The 27,843-nt window shown below is 39.1% G+C and overlaps 1 protein-coding gene and 2 non-coding genes across 8 annotated transcripts; all 3 read right to left on the reverse strand.

The window, feature by feature from the left end:
• Positions 1-730: 730 nt before the first annotated feature.
• Positions 731-27,837, reverse strand: NAP1L4 (nucleosome assembly protein 1 like 4). 6 transcript variants are annotated; one of them, XM_042825507.1, is made up of 17 exons: positions 27,820-27,837; positions 26,088-26,127; positions 23,909-23,940; positions 22,664-22,725; positions 21,232-21,331; positions 20,258-20,399; positions 20,038-20,124; positions 18,384-18,509; positions 16,851-16,922; positions 14,593-14,732; positions 13,128-13,273; positions 11,517-11,539; positions 10,842-10,961; positions 10,518-10,547; positions 9,159-9,215; positions 8,001-8,038; positions 731-2,024 (listed from the first exon to the last, which is right to left on the reverse strand). In XM_042825507.1, the coding sequence occupies exons 3-16, from the start codon at positions 23,920-23,922 to the stop codon at positions 8,033-8,035; spliced, it is 1,125 nt and encodes a 374-aa protein (XP_042681441.1). In that variant the 5' UTR covers positions 23,923-23,940; positions 26,088-26,127; positions 27,820-27,837; the 3' UTR covers positions 731-2,024; positions 8,001-8,032. The 6 variants fall into 6 exon arrangements, 4 of the variants coding, with proteins under 4 accessions (XP_042681441.1, XP_042681438.1, XP_042681439.1 ...); XM_042825504.1 differs by lacking the exon at positions 8,001-8,038; XM_042825505.1 differs by lacking the exons at positions 8,001-8,038; positions 27,820-27,837 and adding an exon at positions 27,189-27,418.
• LOC122163929 lies at positions 16,350-16,470 on the reverse strand. Its single transcript, XR_006170081.1, has one exon. It is a non-coding gene; the product is annotated as a small nucleolar RNA SNORA54 (small nucleolar RNA).
• Positions 19,689-19,817, reverse strand: LOC122163930. The gene has a single exon (XR_006170082.1). It is a non-coding gene; the product is annotated as a small nucleolar RNA SNORA54 (small nucleolar RNA).
• Positions 27,838-27,843: the final 6 nt, after the last annotated feature.

The raw sequence follows: 27,843 nt of genomic DNA on the forward strand, positions 1-27,843 counted from the left end.
CAAGATCAGCTCCCTGTTAGGCTGTCCCAACTGGCATTGATGCTGCTTTAACCAAGCCCAGCTCAGCTTTCCCACTGCTTTCCCATCTTGCTCGTCAGCCTCATTACCCACTCATCTCATTTGCTCCTCCTCAATGCTGGCACATTCACTCTCTGCGTTCCGGAATTTCCCGTTTTCTCAAAATTAAAGCTAGTCTTTAAGGATTCATGCACATAAATTACATGAGTGTGCTAATATGCAGATGCTTATCTCCAGGTAGCAGCACTCCTCTTTAACCATGTAGTAGAAAGTACACTTGTGCTGTCATAAAGGAGTATCATTCAATTTCTTCTATTTATGTATAAATATATTTGACAAGCAGTCAAATAACTATGTGATGCCCCTAACATCACTAACACTGCTATTAGGCAGCTTGCAGGCACACAGACTCCAATTATTCCTGTTCCTGACAGCCATGCAGTTACACCAGGCTTGTGCCTTTTGTAGCTTTTCTCTGCACTCCCCCCATGCCAGGCATCTGTTCTGCTCCATATTGAAGAACTCTATAATGCAGTTTTTAGGTAGGCTACTTTCCTGTAGCTTTTTTCTGCATGCTCACTCATTCAAGAACTGTGTTAGACCAAAGAGGTGGCATGCCCTTATTACAGACTTCAAAACTAACTACAGAAAAAAAATAAAAAGGGAAGTTCAATGAGCCTTAGAAGCATTACGGACCAGACGGGCACCAAAATTAATGTTTCACAACTTTAATAGAATATTCTATCTATTCTGTACAAATTGAAAACACCGTATTAAGTTACAAATGTGTAAGGTAAGGCTGGAGCACTCTACATGCCTGGTCACAGTGTTGATACAGCTGCTATTCAATTGCTGCCAGAGGTTGGCAATGGATGCTGAAACTAGAAACATGTACCTGAAGTGCCGCACAACAACAGGAAGTAGTTCTGAAGACTTCAGAGCTTTAAATAAAACAAATTGTGGAATGAAATAATTTCAGTGTTGCAAGTAAGACACCAAAACTTCAGATTTATTGAATTGAATTTCATTAAGCTTCTGTGTTCGGAGTGTAAGGTCTTTCCATGCTGGACACTAAGCGATAAGACTACTGGAACTTGTCTGGTTCTTTGGCTGCAACCCACTTCCATCAACAGCAACAGTTTGGCCTTTATGTTTTCATCTCCATCCAGAAGAGTTGTCATTCTGATGTAAGTTCATTTCTTCTGTTTAGGCTACTACATTGAAACCAATTTAAAAAAACTGTTTTACAAGTACCCATATTTTATGCAAAACAGGAAGAATATTTTCAAGTATATTAAAAACTATTAAAAAGCACTAATTCTGTCAAAGTACTTACAAACATGAATAAATAAATAGTAAGATGAACAACTAAGTCTCAAATATGACACCCCTTCCATGAAGTAAAATTACTTCAATTCAATTGGTTTTACTGAGATAATAAATATGACATTTAAAGCTGCTCAAGCACTAGTTTGATTTGTAGGTTGCAAGAAACATTAAAAAAAAAAAAAAAAAAAAGGGGGAGAGGGAACTAGCAAAAAGTTCATATTGCTCTGTTTCAGCTACCATACATGTAATCCATTCACTTTAGCTTCTCAGCACATTGCTACTCCACAATTTTCAAGGTTAACAAGAAAATGGAGAATCTTCACTTGGTAGTCTGGACTATTCCCCTATGCATAGGGTAAAAGGCCCTAAAGGCCTACTGACATACTAAGCTACAGTGTACCAACGGCTGTAGAGTGTGCTTTATTTAAACCTCTTATTTCCCAAATGCATTGAAATTGCCACTGTACATGTTAAGCAATAAAGAAAAGTTAGTGAAAATCATGCATTTTAAAACAAATTAATTTTAAGCATTGTTAATAAGATTGTGCTGCAGCGATGAAGTATCCTGAACTGCAGGCCAGGTATCCAAATATTTGTTACATGTTGTTCAAATATCACTTTGAAGTGGTATTTCCTTATTACTGTTGTTTGCATTCAGCAGGTTGGCTGGAATCTTTCTGTTTAAATGGAAAAAGAAGAAAAGTTAGAAAACAAAACAGCATGCAATAAAGCACTTCAATGAATAAAATAACTGGAGTAGATGGCTTTAAACTAACTACAGATCATTAACATACAAGAAAAGTTATATGTAAACTCAGGTTAGATCATAAAGGTCTCAACAGCAGTCACTTTCTTTTTCCCCTCCCCCCCATAACTGCTTAATACTTCCTACTATTTTTTAATCTACATTTGCATTCGCTTAACTCCATCCAGCAGGCCAAGGTTCAAACAAACCAGAAAGCAAATCATTTCCTATTCCTCCCCAACCAGAGGCTCAGTATGACTTTCAGTTCACATTAAACTGCTCGGCAATAAACTGCCATCTCCCTCACCGACTTGGAGGAGGCAGGCAAGCAGTGAAGTCGAGCTGCTTATTTTGCAGCATGACTGAGTTTTTACTTGATAGCCTTGCCCTTTTTTGTTCAGGTGATAAAACTGTAATTAATGTGCTGGTTTCTTCTGGGTTCTGCACCACCAGCACGTAACTATTCAACAAGTCAAACACCAGGCAAGAAGTCCATATGTTAATTGAGTATGCAAAAGTAGAAACACCTTCATTAGAGAGTAAATCAATTTCCCCTCTGGCAAAAGGAAGTGTGTACTTGGGAAAGAGAACAAGTACTCAAACAGCTAAGAACTTCACATTTTACACTGTACATCTTGCTTTTTTTGTTGTTGTAGTAAATCAGTGCTCTTACAAAGCAGAAGACTTTTTCCAGTGCTGCCTGCTTCTCCCTTGACTGTTCTTATGGTTTACTATAAACAAAACAACAGTCACCAAAAGTTTCTGAATTCTAGTATAAAAAAAACCCAGCTATAAAACATGACACCTTGAATACCACAGACTTCAAAACAAGATGTTTCTTGTTAACTATCCTGGAGGAGTTTATACATTGCAGAAGAAGTAGGCATGCAAGGGTTAATTATGCATCAAGTGACCAAGAGCTAAAAGAACTTAAGATTTCTGCCTAGTTGAAGAAGCAGCAGTGTACTAAAATTCCTTCTCAGGACATTTGCCCATTTGCTGTGCTAAACCTAACTACTTTTCCCCTTCACTGACTGAATTACAGCAGTAACATTTCCATGAAATACAGCCAATTTTTGTCTTTTACACAGGTACACCAGAGATGTTCCAGACTCCTTTCTTGTGGTTCCCTCCCCCCCAGCACATCTGGCTAACTTCAGCTTTGCACTCTCTCATCTTCCTGGGTTCCCAAGTAACACAAACTCATTCTCACTGAGCCAGGACTAAACACTGCATGAAATCCCTCTTAAGAAGAGAGACATGTTTACACAACATTATATATTGTTATTAGGTTGACCATTGCAGCCATTCTGGCCAAATTTTAACAGTCAACCAAAACTCTTATAATTGCTAATAAATTTCTTCATTCTCATCTTTATTTTTGTAAGCATTTAGATATGTTATTAGATTCTGAATTACACGGACTTCAAAAGTTCCTTCTTAAGGACCTTTCAGTGTTGATTATTACAAACAGAAAAAAAAAGTACAGTTTAAAAGGGCTCTCATACACATGCCAGTTGTTAAAAGAGTTTCAAGAAAAAATGTTGACAGATATGCTGTCAGCTGTAAGCTAGGAACGTTATAAACTATCTTAGCAATGCTTATCAAGTGTTTAAGCAGGGCATAAGCAGCAAGATAGCATCTGAGATCTACGTTCCAGCATTATCATTCTTCTACCGTTTCAGTAGCACCACACGACTCATGCTGAGCAAGCCAGTACACGAGCTCCATGATGCCTCACACTCAGTCAGCTCAGGGTGAAGCAGTAAGGTGCACAAGCAAAGGTAATGACTACACCTTCTTCAAGTCACAGCTGTCCCACCAGGCACACAAAAGCCAACACTTTCCTTTTTGGCCTGTAATGGAGCTCTGAAGATCCAGGCCCAGGCTCTTGTGACTGAAATAATGCATCCATACTCTCACAGGCAAAGCCATGAGTTTGAGCTTGCTCTTCCCATGACGCCCAGGTTGCTGCTAACATTTGGACAGCCAGGCACTACCAAAGTCCATTTACCAGTCTTATATGAACCCTGCTCTATTTCCCTCACTGTAGCAAGATTTCCATTTGTGTTGTCTTTAAATTAACTTCCCAAGGTATCTTAAAAGTACTGGTCAATTCAAGCCAGGCAATGAAGACTACAACAAGATCAGAACTGGCAAAGATGAGAAGGAATGATTTTAAAATAAATACAGCATTAAATGTGCTGAAGTTCATTACCACTGCTACGCAGACACGTAAGAATTCTTACTGTCATGAAGATATTACCTATCCAAGTCTTGTGCAATGACTTCAGTTCAAATGACTGGTGTTTGTTTTTTTGTTTTTTTTTGTTTTTTTTTTTTGTTTTTTTTTTTAATTTTAACGTATTTCAAATATTTCATTTTATTTATGGTGTGTAAGCAGCAGTTTCAACTACTGAGCCTTTCATTGCAGTTTGAGAAACTGTTCCAATGGAGATATATAAGCTACTGAAGTGAGACTCCCACCTACTTTCAAATGTACTAGTTTTTATTCCTCCTCTGCTAACAAATCAATGTAAAACTTTTGTCCCTTTTATTTATAACACTGCTCTTTTGCTTGAATGGGCACCTAAGCATTTTTCTTCTGATTCTTCAGGAATTTGATTATCTGGAGATCAACACAAGAAACATGCCCAGGTACAGACCACTTCTTCAGACATCAGCCATCATATCAGCTAAACTGCACTAACTGCTTATGGAGAGAAGACAAGCACCGAATTTCATGAGAAAGTTTCACCAGTTATTTTTTGGGGGATCTGAGGGCTGAAATAGCAAAGAAAAGCAGGTCTGAAGTAGCAGACTTCTCTACACAATTGCTTCCATAGCAAAGCAGCCATGTCATTTACCTCAGTGAATTAATATATGTAGCTTTCAAGCTGCATCTTTATTTCACGTGATATCATTACTTGAAACAAAAACAACCCATATTTCTATTCATCTTCAACATATTAGGCAGGGCATATTCTAGCTGAATCAAAGAACAATCAGGCTTTCACTCTCCTTACTTTTACATATTCTGGTGTAATCACAGAATCACCCGGGTTGGAAGGGACCTCAAGGATCATGTAGTTCCAACCCCCCTGCCTAGCAGGGCCACCAAACACACACATTCAGATCAGGTTGCCCAGGACCCCGTCCAACCTGGCCTTAAACACATCCAAGGACGGGGCATCCACAACCTCCCTGGGCAGCCCGTTCCAGGGCCTAACCACTCTCCTTGTAAAGAACTTCCCCCTAACATCCAACCTAAATCTTCCCTCCCTCAACTTGGATCCATTTCCCCTAGTCCTGCTGTTGTCAGCCCTTTTGAAGAGTTTACTCCCCTCCTGGGTGTAGGTTCCCTTCAGGTATTGATAGGCTGCAATGAGGTCACCCCGCAGCCTTCTCTTCTCCAGGCTGAACAAGCCCAACTCCGTCAGCCTGTCCTCATAGGGGAGGTGCTCCAGCCCCCTGATCATCTTAGTCGCCCTCCTCTGGACCCTTTCCAAAATCTCAATGTCTTTCTTGTACTGAGGGCTCCACACCTGGACACAGTACTCCAGATGGGGCCTCACAAGAGCCGAGTAGAGAGGGACGATCACCTCCCTGTCCCTGCTGACCACCCCTCTCCTGATGGAGCCCAGGATCCCATTTGCCTTTCGAGCTGCCAGAGCACACTGCTGGCTCATGTTCAGTCTCTCGTCCATCAGGACCCCCAGGTCCTTCTCTGCCGAGCTGCTCTCAAGGACCACTCCTCCCAGCCTGTACGGGTGCCTGGGGTTCTTCCGGCCCAAATGCAAAACCTTGCACTTTGCCGTGTTGAACCTCATTAGGTTCACCCGAGCCCAGCCCTCCAGCCTGTCGAGGTCCCTCTGAATGTAATGGAAGCTTTCAACTGCTAAAGCAGCCAGGCAGCTTGTCAATATCTCCTCTGACTCCCAAACATATCTTGCTGCCAACAACAGTGGAATCAACACAGACAGTAGGCACTAAAGCTGATGATCTTCTAGCTCAGCAGAAAAAACGCCTTTCAAAGTTTCAACTGTTTTAGCATGAAATAAACTCCAGTTTGGAGTCCTTGAGCTAATTTTTACTCCTTTACTCTTTACTCCTTTTCTTTATGTCCTTGAAAAGAAAGCCAGGACATCAAATGCATGCACAGTAGGTAAATTCATAGCTAACCTCCACAGAGGTTTTCTCCTCAGAGAAAATGCTACAAAGGTAAGCAACACATTCGTTTTCAGAACAAGTCCCTCTGCTGCTGTTCTGAGAAGACAGACTAAAATGCACCAGTGTATGAGTGGTCTCTACCCAGCAGCAGATTTTTAGATCATACCAGTGCTCTAAATTACCCAGTTAACTACTTCTCTATTCAAGCACAGAGTCAGTAATGTTAAATAAAGGCAGTTAAAGGAACAGGGCATGCAAGCACACAGAATAATGCAGCTTATCAAGATAATATACTAGTCAAAATATCTTTTGAAGCTACTTCCACTTATATGACTACTCAGTCTTCCAAAGCCACAACTTAAACATAGCAGAGAGTAAGTCCTTTGTGTAACAGATGATACTGACCTGGTCCTAACTGAACACCTCAAATGTACTCAAATCTGACAGGATTGTGAGGGAGGAAGGACAAAGAGTTGACAAAGCAAAGAGAAGAGTGTTGACATTTATCTAGCAAATGAAGCACAACAATAAAGGAGGTTACATGGGAACGACTGATGAGGAAAAACTGGATACAAAACAAAAATAGACTGAAGAACCATTACTTTGGTGTATGTGAAAATGAAAGCTACTCTAGATAAAAGTTGCAGGGATGGATGGACTGAGAGGCAAAGAAGGGCAAGGGATGGAGAGAGACAGGCCCAGTTAACACAGTGAACATAAGCAGCAATGGAAAACAGGATTGGGGCACCATCCTTAAAAGGCAAACCCAGAATTCTATTTTTACTTGGAAAACTAAAGCCAGCAGCTAACAATTTTTAACTGTAGTCAGGGAAAATAGCTGTGCAAGATGGCAGCAGGGCGCCATATAAGCTGACATGACAAACGAGGCTCTGATACTCTGCTACAGCAGGTGAACAGACAGTGCAAGTACGCTGAGGTGGTGTGGCTGGCTTGAAAAGCACAGAGTGTAAATAAAAATAACAGCTGAACTGAACAACGGCAAAGAAGGGCAATACTTGAGTGGAGATGGAAAGAATATCGTTTCTCATTTCGCAATTAAAAAGAAACATACAAGCCTAACGTACTAGGAAAGAAGCATTGAACCTGCTGCAGGTAGTGTTGCATATGAGGCATGAGAAGATACGTGAAAGATGACAAGACAGAACTGAAGAAACTTCTTTTAAATAAAAGAGACAAATGAGCAAGAGAACAAAACCTGTTTGGAATCACAAGCACTGAAGAAAAGGTCTCTTCAGAATGACTGACTGAATTTGTCAAACAGTAAAAATATGGATGCTGGAAAGGACATATCAAGTCAGTCAGTGACTTACAAGAGTTCTCAAGGAGAGCAGAGGAGATATGTAAGAATTTGCAAGTACACTAGAAACAGTAAAGAGATGCAACATGAAATCAGAAACAGGGAAAAATGAAGTCTGACAAGTCTCAGTATCTTTTATCTTCAGTCTAGTATACACAGTTTGTCTGATACAAAGGCAAAACACAAGTTGTGCCAGGAAGGCAAGGAGATCATTCTGAAAAATCTACTTATGATTTAAAGGCATTCATCTCTGTAAGCATTTATTTCTATTATTCCAAGTTACTAACAAAAGCTAGTTTCCAATCCCCCCTTTCTTTAACCCATACAAGGAAATAACAAAACAAAAACTAGCAAACAAACTACATTGCATGGCTACAATGGGACTCTTGGAAGTTAGGTATGAATGGAATTCCACCTTACCTAGAAATGTATGAATGATAAACAGACTTAAATTACACCTGAATGGGAAAAAATTGAAAGGAACTGTCAGCATGAGTGAAAAGTGAAATGTACAAAATAATACAGGAGGTAACAACTACAACCTTCCAAGGTATTTCAAAAGTCCTTGCTATAGAATGCCAGATTTTACACTTCCTCCATTGTGTCTTTTTTTAGCATGAATATATATTGACTCAGAACTCACATTTTGTTCCTCAGTTGTCTAAATTCTCTCGCTATAGGTACACTACTGCATTTTGATCCTTCAGAACAGAGCAAGAACATTCCTGTCATCCTACAGTCTTCCCACAATACAGACTTCTTGTCCATGAAAAATAAGTTCAATTCTTGATATGGTGACAATAAGCATTTACTAGCAATATGATGTATGTAAGTCACAAGAGTGCTGTGTTAGGCTGCTTTAAGACTTTCATCCAAAGATCAAGCACTTTTTCATCTGTGCCTTTAAAAAAACAAAAAAGATTAAAAGCTGATGTTTTAAGAACTAAATGCATTGAAGTCTATCACTGTCCCAGCTTTACTAAAGCTAAGTTTCAGCTTTAATATGACTGAAGGATTGAAAAATACCTATCAGAAGGAGCACTACCCCTCTGGCTGAATTTTAAACCAGCTCTCATCAAGTTAAAAGTTGGGAACTAACTTTTTGATTTCTGAGTGCAGACAGACACGTGCCGTCTAACCTGCAGCCATTAGAACCAAAAAGAACAATTCTGAACAAAGAATATAAGTAAATGAGCTAGCTGAGACTTGTCAGACCAACTCTAAGTTGAAGTTCAGCCACAGAAAAATATTTGCAATAAGACCTTCCTAGAGGAAGAGAGATATTTGTTACACAGAGGTAGCACTAAGAACTAAAGGGACAAAGTTAAGAAGTTATCTTTCTTTTGTTGCAGGTTTGGGAGACCAGAAAAAATCATCATCATTCTTAATTTATATTTATCCAAACATTACATTTTTCACTTAAAAGGAATTTGAGTACTGTGGAAGATGAAAACAATACAGTCAGGAGCTAGCCAGGAGTTTTTGCTTGATTTATTAATATTTTCGCAAACTGCTGCAAGCTTAATTATGGTTTTTAATTACGGCCTGTATGATGCTTAAACACACTGAACTGTTTACCTTAGGATCACTCTCTGCATCTTCCTCTTCTTCTCCCTCCTCTTCCCCCTCCAACTCCTATGACAAAATAGAGATAAACTAACAGAAATTAAAACAGGTTAAAAGTGCAACTTTTTGCAATGGAGGAAAAAAAAAAAACACAAAATAGCAAGTGAATTTACCATTGTATGCCAGATGTTTCAGTTGTCAACATTAAAACTAGTTGGGGTAGGTTAAAAGAATTCAGCATCCTCAGAAATCTTTAAGCAACATCTTGTAAAAAGATTTAAAACAGATTCATAAGATCCAGTGAGACTTATGGTAAATTTTCTCCTAAGCTGCTGCAGACTCCTAGCAATATCTGACATCTCATTTGATGCATTATTTGGAATTCTGCAGTTCTGATAAGCAGCATTTGTGTCTAAGTTTATTCTTTCTCTTGACCTCCTCCCAGAGAGCTCATACACTGCAGTTAAGTTCAGCATTCCTGTGCAGGATTTTGCAGTATTTGTGTGCTGCTGCACACACGCCTATATCCAAGTATCACTACCCCAACATTAACATGGCACTTGGGACAGATTGAAAACATGGATAATTGTAACAAGATCCAGCTTAAAAAAAAAAAACAAAAACAATACAACCAACACAGTTAACCTTCAACATCCCAGAATTGGGATTGTAACTTACAACAACAGGAGAAAAGCAACTGCATGCTGAAGGCTGTCAGCTTGCATTAGATCACCAGTGTTATCACTGTTGATTAATCCTACTCTGGTGATCTTCACGACGTTCAGGTATGCTCCTTTAACCAATCAGCAAAAAACCCCACACAAATAGTAAAATAAAAACATTACTACCTGTCAAATATATCAGTGTATTCACTGGTTTTGTGCAAAGCCTTTCAAGGGATGCTTGTATTCATTTAACATCGCAGTAAATGGACCACAGCCCTTAACAGAACAGAACTCTTACTCTAAATTAAACCATTAACCCAAGTAGTTGTTTCCTCTTCCTTTTTAACCTTGTGTTAAGCAATGACAAGTCTCAAGGCTTATGACAACTAACAGCTGTAAAACAAGTTCTACTACTGCTTAAATAATAGATATTTTAAGATGATGCTGAGATGTCTTTTATCATGCAGCACTCAAAAAAAATGCTTCAGTTTAGTTATTTCTGACTGGTGTTAAAATAGCTCTCAAAATACCAAAAAAATCTGGATGATTTTTTTTTTTGGAAGACAAGAAGCATACATAGACCTTACAGTACAGGAATGCTGAACTCCTTGTGCTGAACTCTTTGGAAAGAATATCCTACACAGCTTCAGAAACCGGAATACAGTAAACTATTAGTTATCTATAGAAGATGTAGTATGCATCTCACCTCCTCTTCACCTTCTTCACCTTCTTCAAACTGAAAAACAAAACCAAAAAGATCTAATGAGATCTGCTAATATTTGCATAAAAAACTTCTGCAGTAACAGGTCTACTATATTGAAATGCAATATCTGAAGCTGAGCTTCTTCCAGAAACAAGAATTGAGAGCTTACAATAAACGGAATGCTTCTTTCCTACTCCCAAGCAACAGCAACTTCCTCAGATTTGCTGTTATTCTCTCATAATACTACATACCAGACAAATCACAGAAGTGAGAGACTATTTCTATGTACACAGTGACTAATAAACAAAATGCTGATGGCATACATACATTATCATCATCCTCTATAGCTTCCCCTGTGAAATAAAGCACAGCACGTGGGACTATCCTTTCACGGAAGAAGTGCCCAATTTCAAAGTCTGCAGCTAAAGTGAACTCTGAATCTTCATCCTGCAAAGCAAACCAGTGTGAAATATTTTTGTTCAAGCACTTTTTTTTAAGAAGAAAAACATTACAGGTTTGAGAAACATCACTTTCAACATCAACCTTCCAGTCACCAGTATTTAACTGCAACAGAAAAAAAAATACTGAGTCTAAATCCAGATTCTCAGAACTGCCACTTAGTGTTCTTTGTCTGTATAGAGGTTACTGCTAAAACAACATTCCATTAAATAAAAGCTCACATTGACTTTGCTGGTCCTAACACTTTGTTCAGACTGCCTCAGAATTGTAAAGAGCTGGTTACCAGCTGAGTGATTAGAAAAAGTAAATGACTTTTCCCAACAGTGACAGTCACAGACATACTCTATCTGCAAGACATGCAACAGCAAAATAACACAGAATTACTCCAATAAAGCAACAGTATCTTTCATTTCATCAAGGTGAAGTTCAACGTCAGCAAAAGCAAAATAACAAAACTCAATTAAAGAATCTGAATAGTTGATATCAAGATGCGTAGCAAAGATATGGCAAAGCAATGCTACCATTTCAGAAGTGTGAACTTACCAATGACTCCCCATCACCAGATACTGCAAAGGAAAAAAAAAAAAGGCTGTAAATACAAGCACTTATGCATAGTCTAGCCCTCTTCAATATTCCAGATGACAAAATACAGTACAAATACACTTTCTCACACCAGGAAATACTGGTGTGATTAAAGATGACTTCAAAAGCTAACTATTATACCTTTAAGACAATTCAGATCCATTTTGAAAATCAACCCCACAAACTGCACCTTGTATGCCATAATAGAAGCACCAAAGCTACCATCAACATCAAAGATCTCTGCATGGGAAATAACCTTTCTACAAATGCACACAGATCGTATTTTCCCCCTCAAATAGCAACACTGCTCATTTCTGCAAGTGTTGAGATTACAAGTGTTGAGATTACAGCAGCTTTACTTTTCTAAAGCACCATAAATCTTCTTCCCCCCCAAACTCAGATCCTCCCCAGTAGGCTGACGCGTCATGAGGAGTTGGCAAAGTACTGTGAGAAAAGGCTTGATGCTGCAACCAGGACAGACATGATCAAAACACAGTTACAAGTAGGCTGCACAGAATTAAGGAACAGGACTCCTATTGTTTTGTTTGTTATCATTTTGTTTATAACTAACAGAAAATCCCACAGGTTTCCATTCTTCATTCAAGTGCCACAGGTACTGTGAACTTACTGCAAAATGTATAATTTGGTTCTGTCTGTTCTCAAGTTGAAAATGTAGTATTAACAGCCAACAGATACCACAGCTTTGATATTTCTTACATGGCTACACAGTATATCCTTTACATAATTAAAAATCCAATATAAAATCATCATGAGGTTAACTAATCACTATCCCTTTCTCAAAACAGCACCTACATAACTGTTCATGTAAGAAAAAGAAATTAAGTTAAAGGATATTTCTGTACTAAATAAACCAACTTTGGGAATACTTAACACTTGTTTCATTGCTGCAAAAACAGGGATTTGCAATGGGATTTAGAAGGAGCAAGTATTTTGTAAAAGCCCACAGCTGAATCACAGGTCATAATATTGATTTTGTTCAGTTCTATTCTGCTTGTAATCTGCTTCTTCCATCTAAATTTGAAAAAGAATACAGTGGGAGATGCCTGAAAGAGAGCACGTTCCTAGAATATATCCAAATTGCTTTTAATACTTAAGTATACATGTAGCATTAAAATCAAACAGGAATATTAGGAAGGTACAATGTGGAGCATTGTGGATCACTGTAATTAATCACAGTAGAACCTGCAGAACATTCTGATGCTTAACACAAAGGTTTCAGTGAAACCTTTATGCTGGAACTGCAACCAGAATTAGAAGAGAGCTCTTCACAAGCTGAAAGCCTCAAATTGATGCAGGGAGCCATCCTGTGGTAAAGGAAGTCAACTCCTTTAGGAGATTCGACAAGAGACTCTGCACACAAGAAATCCCATTTATACAGCACACCTAGTTATCAAATTATACAGAACAACCCAAAATGACCTGCTATCTTCCCCCAGTAAGAAGCATACAGCGCAGCAGAACAAACCAAACAGTTTGCAGACTTAAGCTGTGTTTATCTACAAAATGCACAGCATATCGTAAGAATCCTAAATTCTTAATTTCCAGGCTTACCCTTTATTGGGCTGAAGAAGTTAAAAAAAGAATCGTTAGGTACTTGTTTAGTAATCGTCCGAACTGTGCCTCGACCCTTGTGCTTCTGTTTCTTCTTGATTGTTTTAACTGTAACATTCTTTCCCTTCTTCCAGTCAATAGTGCACCTAAAGTCAACACATGGGGAACAGCACTTTAATACAAGACATCAGTGGGTAAGGAACTAAGCACTGAAACAACAAGCATCAAAGCAACAATGGATTCTAATTTCCTAGTCAAAGCTACACACACAGGTGACTCAATCTACTTGACTGAGATATTTAGGATGCTTCACAGTGCTAGAGACAATGCACATACTGGATAAGTATATAAAAAGTATTTCCCTTAATGAAAAAGCTGAATACCTTGTTTTCTCAGAATAATCACTGTCCTCCAAACCACCCAGGCTTTAAGACCTCTTTGGCCTAATTACTTGGATTTTATAACTGAGGATGTGATTCAGGTAATCCAGAACACCTCAACAGTTAAGAATGTTTCTTCCAACATCCTGGCCAGCAGGAAACAGTAAGTTGTGTACCTTTATTGCAGGTCAAGAAGTGACCAGTTGCTCTAAAAATAAGTGCACCATGAACTGTGGCCAACAAGAGGCACATTTTAACTCTCCAAAGAACAGTGCTCAGATTGACTCGGCAGTCAGATGCAGCTAGCTAGAAAGAACAAACTTTTAGCTCCTTTCCACTGCTGTACAAACTGATACTTATCCCAACTAACAGTCACTCTCCATGCACATATAGTTTTACTCAAAACTATACATAGCAAAGAATGAGTGACAGTCAGATCTCTTTAAATGGGAGGGGTAAAAAAAAAAAAAAAAAAAAAAACCAACTAAGCAAAGCACAGTGTCATAGTATTCCTTAGGTGCCCCTAGACATCTCAGCCTACAGGTCAAAGTCACGTGTTTGATAAGTAACCTGAATGAAATGTCACAAAAACATGTCCCTGCAAAAATAAAAAGCATCAGGAAGCCAAGGAGGCTGCATCCTGACTTTGTTTGGAAGTGCACAGCCAAGACTATCAAGACCAAAATACATGGCCAACACGTCCCAGGCTGAGAGAACAGATCATATGTATGACCACCTCCTGCCAGATTCAAAAGTACTGCTGGAATTAAAACTGCTGATGAGCAAAAGTCCAGGAGTACGTAATAAAACTAAAATGAATTCATCCAGTCATCTGGAACCAAAAGGCTTCTTACCTCCTTAATAATCTATGTAACTTGAAAGACACAAGAATAAAAACACACACACTAAACACAGAGACACATACTTGTGCATGTTGAGGCTAACATCACCTTCCTTACATCACTCCTAGTTTTTAAGTCAGCAAAATCTTTATTTTATTTTCATTAATTATTATCACAGTTCAGGGGAAAAAAAAAAAAAAACCTGAAAAACTGACTAGTCGTTGAATTTCAAGATTTCCTTACCCATCACAATCAACTATTTCAGGTCCTTCAAATGAAAAGGGATCCGTCTTGTCTGGCTCTGACTTCATCTTGTAGGTTTTTGTCAGGACTGTATTAGAAAAGTAGTCGTTGGGCCCAAAGTGGAACTCTAATGAGAAAGACTAGAAGAAAGTTCCATTATAGTTTTGTTACTACTGATTTTTATCTTTGAAATCAGCAGAATTAACAATAATTAAACAAACAGCTACAGCAGAAGCATAGACATCCATTATTCATCTCCTGACTAAGGATGATGCAGCTATTTTTCTGAGGTAGCTCTGGCTTCAGAATAACATCATCAGGCTCTGCTCTTCCACCTGCTCTGAGCAGTCAGTGATATGATCTTACAAGACTGAAACAAATTTTTACTTTTCATCAACAATAGGTATGCATGCACGTGAGTCTGAATTTAAACAGTGCACTCCACCACGAACCAGAGTATTTGTTCATTTAAAAACAGGAAATCCTGCAGAAGAACCCTGACTTAATAAACCGAAGCCTAAGGTTATGCACACTTTAACTGTTTGCAGACTGCAGCAGTTGCTTCTGCTTGCACCAGTCATGCAGCACCTGAAAACTGATTGCAGAAATTCAGCATCTTACGTGGAGAATAAAAGGCTCCATGTTAGGCTCATCTCCTCACCCACATTCCAAAGGCCCCTTTAGTTCTGCCTCACCATCTGCTTTCTACAACCACACGAATTTCCTCACATGATTGAAAGCTTGAAAGCTGGAAGGACAGAGGTCAAGAAGCGATAAGTCTGCTAGCAGCAGCCTCCTCAACTCAAGTGCTTACAGATGAAGGAAAGGAGGGCACTGGGAACCAAGCGCGTTGGCTTCTCACAGCCTATTTCAGCTTTACTTCCACTTTAAAGCAAGTCAAAACACCCAGGTATGATTTAGAAGTGTTCTTTAAGTAAGGCAAATCCCTCTCTGGGGCATGTGCTCAAGGGAAGAGTCACAAATGTAGCTCATCCAACACCAGTGACGAACACTCAGAGCCAGATAATCCCACAAAGCGTCACTGAGGTCATAAATAGGTAACCAGTGGCATTACTGAGCACACAGCGTCCTGGCAAGACAAACTTCTTTGCCAAGACTAAATCTCAGCATCTCTTTTCATATCTGCCAATTATGAGACAATAGTAAGAAGCTTCCAGTTTCAAGTACCATTTGAAGAGCTGAAATAACCCCTCCAGTAGCCCTATCTGAATATCTTTGCTCTCGATATCGTATTAGCTAATGTGAATTTTTACAGCTCTCCTGGATTAGAAGAACATATCCTCATAAAGCTCAAATACACAAGTCAGTAGCTTAAAATAAAGGGAGATTTAAGTCACACCTATACTCATCTCCCAGGTCTGAGTATGCTAGCATTGGGTCCTGATGACCAAATAGATGATATTTATAAAGTATGTATCTTACCAATTTTACTTATGTAGAAATGTATGTATATTTACAAGTGTAAATAAAAGCAAATAAAAATCACTTAAGCTTTCTGCAGACAAAAGTTTATACACAGGCTGTAACAAGCAGCACTTTGAAAGCACCAGGTAAACTGAATAATTCCTACTGCCTATTTCTTTCAGTTGCAAAGCATAATCCACAACAGAATTGGTGTCACACACCTGTAATCTGACATTTTTGCTGTACAAAGTTACCACAGTCACCACAACTTTTAATTAAGATTTCAGAAAAGACATTCAAATGACTGGAAAAGTTTTCAATCTAGTGGTTAGGAGTGTCTCCAAATAAAGAAGGGACATGGAATTTGTCAGCCTTCCATTACTGGATTTGTTGTAGCACTGGAATGGAACCTATTCACAGGAACATGCTGTCAAAAGGTTACGAACAGTGCGAGACAAGGCAGCAAGTCCAATACAGCAAGTAGCAACCACATTTTCACCTCCATCCACTTCCACAGCAGAAGAAACCATGTAACCTCCATATAAATAACAGTTTACTTGGAACTTGAGACAGAACATTTACACAGAAATTAGCCAGATTCCAGCTACAATCAGAATGTAGAAACTACAATAACAAAGACATCTGGCCCATGGTAAAAAAGCAAGTTGTTATGAAAGCTGAATAAATTTTAAAAGCCAAAGCATGAAAATACTAGCCCAGAAAAAATAACAAACACCTTACATATTCTAGCCAAAGAGGATGGAATGAAAAGTTCAGAATGCTGCTTGCATCATTACTATAGTCTTCATTTGAAGCATCTGTGGGAAACTCACCATAGGCTGTCCAGGTTCAGAAAACTTTACTTTGATATCCTGTAGGTGTTTCAAGATTGGTTCATCATATTCCTAAAAAGACAAAAGCAATTTATTATTGAGCAGACAATATTTAGAAGACCAAAACTTACATCTAGTTTGCTTGTCAATTTGTTCTTAAGAATGAATCAAATCTTGTAATTATCTAAATATCACAGCTAAAGTTCAGATTTGGATCAAGACTTTTTAATTCTTTTTTCAATTCTGATATGTAAGACTCTCAAACAAAAAGGCCTTGTGTCCAGCTACCATGCTAGGCTTCATGACCATTTCTGAAACTGATACATTCAGGACATTTATTGCTGATGAGATTCACAGAAGTTTAGGCTTCAGGGAATTAATCCTTAACAGTAATACAAGCAATTACATTAATATTTGAGGACCACAGGACATACTTAACATGAACTGAGCAAATTCACAGGTACACCTACAGCAGTACCCTTGAGGAGAAAAAGAAAACAACAATCCTTTGGTGGACTAAGTTAACTACAACAGCATTTCATCTGTAAGCTCTGAACTTCCATTTTCATATCTTCAGAAGTCATTACAAGACCATTTCTAAGAAAAACCACATCCTGCTTGGCAGCTTCAGTCTGCTGTTCACTTTGTCCATCACCAGCCTTCCAAGGATCTTCAGGAATAGTATTAGAGATTATGAAGACCCCCAAGATTTAGCATCTCACACATTCAGAGAATCACAGAACAAATCACACAACCTAGTAGTCTAGGTTGAAAGGGACCTTTAAAGATAATCTAGTCCAATTCCTCTGCAGCAGGCAGGGACACCTTCCACTAGATCAGCCTGCCCAAAGCCCCATCCAATCCAACCTTGAACACTTCCAGGGATGAGACATCCACAGTTCTTTGGGCAAACTGTTCCAGTGCCTCATCGCTCTCACAGTGAACAACTTCTTCCTAACATCTAATCTAAGTCTACCCTCTTTCAGTTTAAAGCCCTTACCTCCTTGTCCTAACACTACACGCTCTTGAAAAAAGCTTCTTCATCTTTGTAAAGACCCCTTTAAGTACTGAAAAGCTGCAAAAAGGTCTTCCTGGAGGCCTTCTCTTATCCAGGTCTAACAGCCTTTGATCACGGGCTCTATCAGAGCTCTGACCCACTCCAATCAGTTCATGTCTCTTCTGTGCTGCAGACCTCAGAGCTGAGCACAATGCTGCAGTTAGGGTCTCAAAAGTGCACAGATGAGGGGAAGAATTATCTCCCTTGCCCTACTAGCTATACTACCTGATGAGGCCCAGGATACTGTAAGGCTTTCTGGGCTGCAAGCACACACTGATGGCTCACATCCAATTTTCAGCATGCCCATTCATTCTCCAGCCTGTAACTAATGCCTGAAATTACCTTGGTTCACATGCAGCACCTTGCACTTGGCCTTTATGAATTTCTAAGCACTAGCTAGCAAACAAAAAAAAAAAGAATAGCAGCTATTCATCAGAATATTCACAGAAGTTACTCTTTTCAGAAGAGAAACTTACTTGTACTAATTCACTTAGCATATCTACATTCCTAAAGATAGTAAACCAGAAGTCTGGAATTCCTTTGACATTTATCTCTTCTGCTTCTGCTTTTTCTTCTATTACCACTACATTTTTCAGGTCTCCCTGTGGAAAAAAATATACAGAAACACTTAAGAAACGAAATCAGGATTTCAATACATTGAGAGGTAGATGTACAAAGAATTTGCTAACTCTGAAGCTGCATTTAAGCCACATTTTAAAAAACAAATCCTTTTCCCTCAGCAAATGAAGTTAAGAGACACAAGGTTCATTTGCACAGCTAAACTTACACACAACAAATTCAGATTTACTTTCAAGTAATCTGGAATTCTTCTGTACAAAGACTAAATAACCAAATGACAGTTGCAGTAATTTGACTAACTGAAGGAAAAAAATTAAAAGTGTTCATCTTTCCACTAACAAAGAGGTCGAACAGCATGTTTTTCTATTATCTCTTCCCTGTAGACTCCTGTGCCGTTCACAGTGCCTCATCTAAAAATCTAAGCGGATCTGCCATTTAAAATTGTCCTACCTTCCCAATTTTGCAAAAATACTTAGCTTAATAATGGAAAGTAACAATGAAAATGAATTTTGCCATCTTGGTCCCATAGACATAACTGATGTCACACACAAAAAAGACTTCAGTTAACTTCTCTAGCTCTCAAACGAAAGTTTGCAGTCTGAATTAATCATACAGCACCTCTCCTTTTGCACCACTAGATGGCAGCAAACAAACGAGTTCTTCTAAACAGCAGCTTCCCAGGCTAGCTAAGATGAAGCAGCAGCTCGCTTTCCATCTAGACGTTTCCAAAGCTGTAACTCCATAGAATATTGCCAGTCAATTATGCATTCGTGCCTCAGAAAGCTTTTTGCTTCTGCACACTCAGTTTTGCATTACGCTAAATCTCATGAGACCAGCTAGAAAAAAAAGAGCAATTTGCTTTGCTATTCAAAGGAAATCAAAGGGAAAAAGAACATGGGAAAGATGCCAAACAAGTCTAACAGAATGGAGAAGACAGACAGCATTATAAACAGGTTGCTTCTCCTACAAAGAGAAACAGACACATAGTGGTGTGTATACCTCTCCAAAAACAATGACAGAAAACTGGAAGGCAACCTACCTACTAGATCATCTCTTGTAAATCTGGATAGTTTCTATTCTAGAGGACAGAAAGAATGAACTAGCCAGCACACCTTATTTATTTTTTTTTTTTTAAGTCCATGCCACTTCATGACTACATGGCACCTGTAGGTCTAGTTTATATTTCTCGTCATTAAAGTTAATTATGTGCCCCAAAATAAAAGGGACAGGCAAACAAGCAGCCAGCCTTCCTTTATCCTGGGGTTATCATGTAGCACTGGAATGGAACCCATTAACAGAATTACACTGCTAACAGGTTACGAACAGTGCAACCAAAAGCAACAATTTCCTCAAGTTAAAAACTAGAAAAAAAATGCTAAACTGTGGATTTAGAAGCCTTCATGGGAAATAATGTTCATCACAGTCACATGTGACTGATAGAAGCTTTTTTTCCCCTCCAAAATATTAATTTTTCAAAGGAAAATGGTTTACAGGGATTTATTTTGAATACATCTGATATATCTGTAGTCCATTACCCCATTTTGTACTTACTGCTAGCTTCTCTTCTTCCTCATTTTCACTGTGCCATTCTGATTCTGCATCTGTGGGTTCTGCTTCTCCATTAATAAACTCTCTCCTCTAAAAAAAAAAAAAAAGCCTAAAAATGTAGCTTTTTTTCTTTCATGAGCTACTGATACAAGCAAAGTTACATATATGCAAACAGAACTGACACAGCTGCAAGGAAACAAAGATATATTTACAGTTTTCTTACCTTATCAAAAAGAGGCTGATAGAGTGCTGCATATTTTCTCTCTAAATCATGTACTTCTTCATAAAATTTAGCTTCTATGTGGGCACATTTCACCTGGAGTTGTTTCAAGGCATCAATTCTTCTTTTCACTGCTTTTGGTAAACTAAAAAAAAAATTAAATCATTATTTAAGCTTACAAGTTAGTTGCCTCAGCATTATTTAACATTTCACAGCTAAATGTAATTTTTAAGTGTTTTGTGTCAAATATGTGTATTTCATCAATATCTCTTTTCAAGCATATTGAGAAGATTCTCTTCCACCCAAACTGCACTTGCAAGGGAAAGTTTCATGGATTCATGAGTCAGACTCAGACTAATACAAACTGTACTTCAAACTTTCAGGTGCTTATATGAAGTAAGATAAAAAATTGATAGATTTTATAATTAAAAAAGCCCTCCAGTCCCAGTCAGGAAATAAAAGCACGAGTCTCTGCTAAAAACAAGATAGATAGATAGATAGATAGATAGATAGATAGATAGATAGATAGATAGATAGATATATTTTTTTTTTTTTTAAAGTGTAATCCTACCCATCTATCAAAATAAAGGCTTCAAACTAGAGGCAAATGAGTAGCTTTGTAAGTCCTGAACTTCAAATTACACTCTGGACAGCAACTCTAATCAGCACTCCCTAACAGAATACAGATTATGAAAGAAACAGTGAATGGGGAGGTGGGAGGGGGAGAAAAATATTTCTTTCAAGCCACAAAAAAAAAAGCTACGGAAATTACTTAATGAGGCAACAACTTGTTTTGAAGTTTGTCCAAGTACAGTAAACCTCAGCTCTTCCTTCCATATGTAGGCCACTGAATCATGGTTTAAGTCAACAATTTCACTTAATGAGTCATTTGTTCAAATTTCTGACCCTAATTATAGAGTAATAACATTCTATTATGTTTTCAGTCTTCCAAGAATGTTGCTGTGCTCTGTACTTACGTTTCAATGTAACTTGAAGGGGTAAGTGCTGTGTTGTCAAGTCGTTCCTGTAGAGCTGCCAGGACTTGTGGATTCTGCATCACCTGGTCTGCCAGCTTTTCTATGAAGACAGGAACCCATTCTTAAAACAAATCTGAGCACATTTACAGCACTTACATCATACTACGAGTCTTGCAGCAAAAATACACACTATTTCCCATTCCTCAAGTATCATCGCTATAGTGAACTAATAACTCAAGCAAAACTACTTAAGAATCAGATTTCAGAAAGGTAAGAATGGACAGTAATAGTAAGTGTGCCCTTCTCTTTGGAAATAGAGAGGCAAAAAGCACACCACTGGCAAGCAGATTTCCTGCTCCGGATTTCTCATAAGAAGGTGCAGTGTTTCTCTATCCTCCCCCTATGCTAGCTCTAGTACATAAGTCACATAAAATTGCTAAACACAAAGAGATTTACTTCTGAGAAATCTGTGGAAGTGTTCCCCAGTTTGTCTAACTCCCGAGAAACTCTGATGGCAACTTTGTGAACTACACACAAAGCAATGCTGCACTATGATGCCTTCCTTGATAATTACTAATTTTTCTATCAAGGTATTTTTACAACCTACACAACTTCCCAAAGAACAATCAAGAGAGTGGTCAGAATAACCTGGGGTTTTGTTGTTTTTGTTTCTTTAAACCAGAGATCAGACCTAAACCAGTTCAGTAAATCCTCACCAGAAGGATTTACGTGGCAAATGTACCACAAAGACATTTACTTTCCTGATCTTTCCATTCTTTCCCACTGCTCTTCGCAGCAGACATGACACAGCAATTAACAAATTGCATAGCAAACACTAACTTGGTGAAGTTTTACACTGTTGTTTCCCCCCCCCCCCCCCCTAAAATTTTTTGATTACATTATTCCATGATGTCTGCTAGTTTATGTGAAATGTAATGATCACACAGTGAAATACACTACTGCTCCACATCAGCTTACAAATTTACTACATTACTGAAAATGGAACCGTAGCATTATCTAACAGATCTTCCAAATGAAAAATAAAAGCTTCAAGACACTCTTAAAAAGACGCATTTCGCCACAAACACGATAGCAGAGAGCCACAGTAACAGCAGGAATGTTCACTTGAATGATTATGCTGATACAGCAGCATAATCAAAACTAGTCTGTATAGGTTTTATTGCAAGCGTCTATTACTTGATGCAACAGCAAAGCATCCTAATCCTACATGCAAAAACATTTTTACTGTTGCATTTATTTTGCTCTTCTTTGTAACAAACAGGAAGGATATGTCTGAATAACAGAAAGAAAACAGCCTGGAAACCATTGCTTTGTTTTCAATAGCAATTATGTAGATAAAGGAGCTTCAAAACAGAAGGCAAAAACTTTTACTCCACCCTTGCAATGCTGCTTAACACTATGCATCTCTTACCTTTTTTGTCACTTGCATTTTTAGCAGCCTCCACAGAATCTGAAGCAGTATCTTCTGCTTTACTAGAATTAAAACCACAGCATGAGGTAAGCATCACTTTGCAGTAGCGTTCATACTTAAGAACAGCAGTACACTTCATTTGCAGTGTTATGTAAAGTTTTACTAACACTGAAGGACAAGAAAAGACATGTTTTTAGCTTCAGGCTTTTCAAAATTTGAAGTCTGGATATGAAATAAATTCTTCCAAGATGAACAGGAAGCAAAAGAAAGGCAAAAATTAACAAACAAAAACAACACTGAAAGAACAAAAGCTACCTTGACTGACAGAATTCATCTCATTTGATGAACAACTGGCCCTTAAACACCTAACTGAGTCACCCTGGACAGGAAAATGTTATTACTAAAATGAGAACCATGAGACACCTTTTTAGTGTAAGGGGCAAAGAAAAAAAAATATCAGAAAAGAAACAGGTAAGAAGAAATCTTAAAACAAGTGCTCAAAGCTCTTTGGATTTTCTGTAAGAAATTGTTCCGATTAATAGTAAAAATGTTCATCTAAACTCCAGAAAGAGATGCTCCTGCCTTCCATCACACTTCCTGCACTGCAAAAACAGAGGGCTCAGAATGAGTCAACAGTGGGCAAGCACTCCTGATGTTTTCTGCCAGTTTAGAGGTTGCAAAATACAGACTGGGTATTGCTGAAACTAGTCTTACCTCAGACACAAAAGGAGAAAGGACACTACACATCTGAGTATTTTTTAGTTGCTGGATAGGCCAGCTTATCCTGGTGCAATGCAAGCTCTGAAAGAGCAGCTTCATGCACGTATTCATACCAGCTTAAAGACAGCTATTTGTTCTAAAAACAGTATGGGAGCTAGAAAATAAAAATGTCTTTCGCATGCAGAAGTCACACAGATCAGAAAAACAGAGAAGGATCTGCGATTTCTTCAAGTTTTTACAAAGTTTCAACATGAACTTGAAAACCTGAGTGTAGACAGCACTAATTATATTAACCCAGTAACAGCAATTCTGAAGCCAACAGGTGACACTCGTGGCTTGCAGTGCACCAAACATATTCACCTTGCTGTAAGGAAATGCAGACTAATTACAGAAAATAGTTCCATTTATTCTTATCCAAGTTTGGTAGTATATTCTTCATAGGTTTAAAAAAGAAAGGTAAGCTGTCCCACAAGACCAAGTACACAGTCATCTGTAACCAGACATCAAGAAATCGGTCCAACATACCTGTTATCTGCCATCTGTGTGCCTGTATCCACCTGTAAATTGAAATACAGAGTTCAGAAATTATTTAATAGAACCCTTTTTCTTATTTACCTCAACACAGAAGGTAAGAATTACAACAGGGCAATGTTTAAGACCTCAAGATAGATCGCTCCTGCTAGTTCTGCTAGGAAAGTCATCACACATGAACTCATGCAGTGAAGTGAACAGCTTCCATAATATCCAATCTAAATGATTCAGTTTTTTAAACAATACATTAAGTGCTTTCATCCCACCCTTTCAAACATTTTTTTTATTCTGTTAAATATGAACTGGAAGAAACATTACAAATGGGAATAACTCTAAAAACAGATGGCACAGTTTCCTGAGCTGCTCTGCATTCTTTTTTAAAAATAAAAACCCAAAGAGGAAGAAATGAGCATATTATTTTCTAATTCCTTGACAGTATCACAGCAAGTAATGAATTTTTTATCTGTGTTAGAATGTTTGATCTGAAAATGATGAAAGTTCAAATGAATTACAGCATCAGAAAGACTTTTTTCTCATGTCACTCGAGCAGAAAAATGTCTGTCTGATCAAAACTATTTGTGCACAGTTGCTTCTGCTGTGATATACAGAATGACAACATTAAGTAAGGAGAAGCAAAATACTGAAGAAGTTATTTACACATAAGAGTGTTTTGGTTTTTTTTTTTGTTTTTTTTTTTGTTTTTTTTTTTTGACAGCAGTTAGAAAGGAAAAAAATCCCCTACTTCAGGATTTGCCTTGAATGAATATGAGAAAACAAAAAACCACCATGGAAATTGACACCTTGGTATTTGCAGAGGCTGAAATCAAGTTTAACACAGCTACCCCAGCCCCCAAGATCCAAATGAGCCCTGCTGAGACACCAGGGCCACACTACCTGAATTATTTTGCTGGTATTTTTTTTTTACCAGGCTGTCATACACTGCAGGAGATCTACTTTTGGTTTACACCTCTCCCCGTTCCTTCCCTCCTCCCCACCTCCCCTTCTCCAATTCTAAGCATAGTTTGTTACAAATCCCAGTAATCACTACAGTCTGTACAGCTGATTTTACACTATCAAGTTTTCAAGAAAACAGATGTGGGTCAGGTTTAACAATAAAAAGAATTTTTCATTGTTCTTAGGAGTAAATTTACCTCTTAGGAGGTCTGATTTCTTGTCTATATGCCCAAGCAGGCTGATCTTTAGCCAAGCTTCTAAAAGCCTGCTACACCACAGGAGAACACAAGCGCTAATGGCATTGGAGCAGCAGTTAGAAGGACCTGAGAATGCACACTCCTCCACCCGGAAAATGCTAAGTCCTTCTTTAGATGAGAAAAGTAACACTTTCACAAGCACTTATATTGAATTGAAAAGTATATTCTCTGTAGATTATAAGTATTCTTTTGACTACTCCATAAAGAAGCTGCCTAATATACGTACCAAAAACTCCCCTGTCCATATCCCATAGATTAAGACCAGGAACAGACAAAGGGCCTTTCTCTCCTTAACTAGGTCTGAGTCAGCAACCCACACACGTGTTTTGGCAACACCTATTCTTGCCCTAAACATAACAAGAGAAAGTGACAACACAAGCAATCATCTTGTGGAGCAAAGTGAAAGAACTCAGCTATCTTACAGCTGAAGAAATAAAGGAGCACATATGAATCTTTCCTTCCACAGCATACAGAAGGCAGGAAAAAAAAAAAAAAAAAGATCAAAAAGTTAAGAGAGCAAATTGACCTAATACCAGAGTTCAGCCAACAAGATACATGATCCTGGTCACTATTAGAGGCAGCAATAGTAAGCAACTAAAAATGCAGACTCACATTACTTAGAAATTAGCCTTAAAGACTCTTCTCTTCCAACCCAGGACCAGTCACAGGCCCAATGGAAAAAAATAATTCCACGCACAAATGTTCTCCTCTGTTATTTGTGCTGTTTTTCTTGCAAGGAAAAATTTCTCACCCCTGATGAGGAAAAACAGAATTCTCACTCCTTCATCATTCATGTTTGGAAGACGTGGGATGAAGGTTCTGCAATACAGATAACTTTTACATTGCAGTTGACTTAAACTCCATGGGAAGACATCAATTAGGCACATTCTGACAAAGGCCACTCACGTAAGTAACAAGAAACGAAAATTGATAAGACACCATTTGCTGATACAAATACATACTTTAAGTCCGGTCTGCCTCTTCAAAGCTTTTTTTTCAGTCCTGAAAAACAAACAAACAAAAAAGTATATGAATAAAAAATTAAAAGCTTTCCCCAAACAGCTTGTAATTCCCAGTAGCATTACAGCTGCCCACCAATGACTTAGCAGCTGCAGAATTTCTAATAGAACTGTTCAGTAAAAGCTGGCAGGAGCAGGGAAGGACAAAGCAAGGTGATTTCAGATAAAACATGAGATGCACATCCCACTGAAAAAGCACAGACACAAAGCACTGAGCCTTCACTTTTTTTTTCCCCCCCAATCACAGTGTGTAAACAACGAAGAAAAAAATAATAGCACTACTGAACTCTTAAAAAAGAACATTGTATTATTGTAACCATTATCACCACCAATTAGAGGCCAAATCCATACTTCTGGACAGTGAACCATTTTCAAATAACTAACACAGATGCAGAGCTTAGGGGAAGGAGGAGCCTACAGCAACCACCTGTCTCACAACAGACGCTGCTGCAATTTGTCTACAACAAATGTCAGGCAGCACCAGTCAGAGCAGGAAACAGTCATACACAGGATACATCTCCAACAGTCTAAGATAGTGAAAGTTCATCTTAAGGACAAGTGATACCTCGAAGAAGGCAGCTTTAATGGCAAGAGACCCTGAAAACATACAGAGAATAAATTTTCTCCACTAAGAAGCCTATGTCTCATTGCAAAAGCCATTCTAAGCACAGCTAGAACATAAAGCAAGGAACTAATGGGCTCCTGAACTTACAGGAAGCTTTCCACCCACAAACATTACTGCTTTTGTATCTACAACAAATCAGAAGGGAAAGCTATGACTTCCGTTTAAGACCTGCTGGGAAGCAGCTCTGCATGCAGCCGCAAACATAACGCTCTGATGCTTCTAAATGAGAAGCAAACATGAAAAAAAAAATCACTTGCTGACCAGATCCACGAGCCCTGAACATTAGCAGTACTCCAGCTCACCCTGAAAGTCGTATGAGGGAATATTATTTTAAAGATGACTTAAAAAAAAAAAAACATATTTCCTAGGGGCTTTGATTTCACTGCAGAATTTACATACTTGTTTCTCTACCTTCCTACCTGTAGAGATAAGTTACAGAACGTAACAGACAAATCCGACCTATGACGTTATTACATGTGGTAAACACCCGCTGGAGCAGCAAAAACGTGAAACGTGGACAACAGGGGCCTTCAAAGGGCAAAGCAAACCCCCAGAGCAGGCTGAGGAGGCAGCAGATCACGGCCGAGGTCAAACGGCAGAGCCGCGCCCGACTGAAGCGCCGCAGGCTCTGATTGGAGCCGAGCGCTGCGGGCCGAGAGCCGCAACAGCCGCTTACGAGGCGCACGGCCTCTCGCCTGCTTCCTCCCCCACTCCCCGGGGAGGGCGGGGGAAGGCCGGGCCCGCCGCCAGGCAACGCGGAGCGGACGAGCGCGGTCATCTTCGCGGCCACGGCTGCCGCAACCCTCGCGGCGACCCCGACCCTCGCCGCAAACTTCCCCAGGCAGCCTTAAAATGGTGCCTGAGCGGCCCGGGCCCGCCCCTCCCCGCCAGGCGGCCGCCACCGCCGCCCGAGCCCCACCCCGCGGCGGGCCCTAACGGCCACCCCACGCGCAGCCCGCCCCCGCGCCGTGCTCACGGCGGCCGGCTCGCGCCCGCCGCTCGCCCCCCCGGCCGGCCGCCCGAATGACGGAGCCGCGCGCGCCTCCTCACCTGCTCGCGCCGCGTCCCCCCCCC

The sequence above is a fragment of the Centrocercus urophasianus genome, unplaced genomic scaffold (genome assembly GCF_019232065.1).
Source record: "Centrocercus urophasianus isolate 14NV4802_14NV808 unplaced genomic scaffold, USGS_Curo_1.0 seq_242, whole genome shotgun sequence".
Lineage (NCBI taxonomy): Eukaryota > Metazoa > Chordata > Aves > Galliformes > Phasianidae > Centrocercus > Centrocercus urophasianus.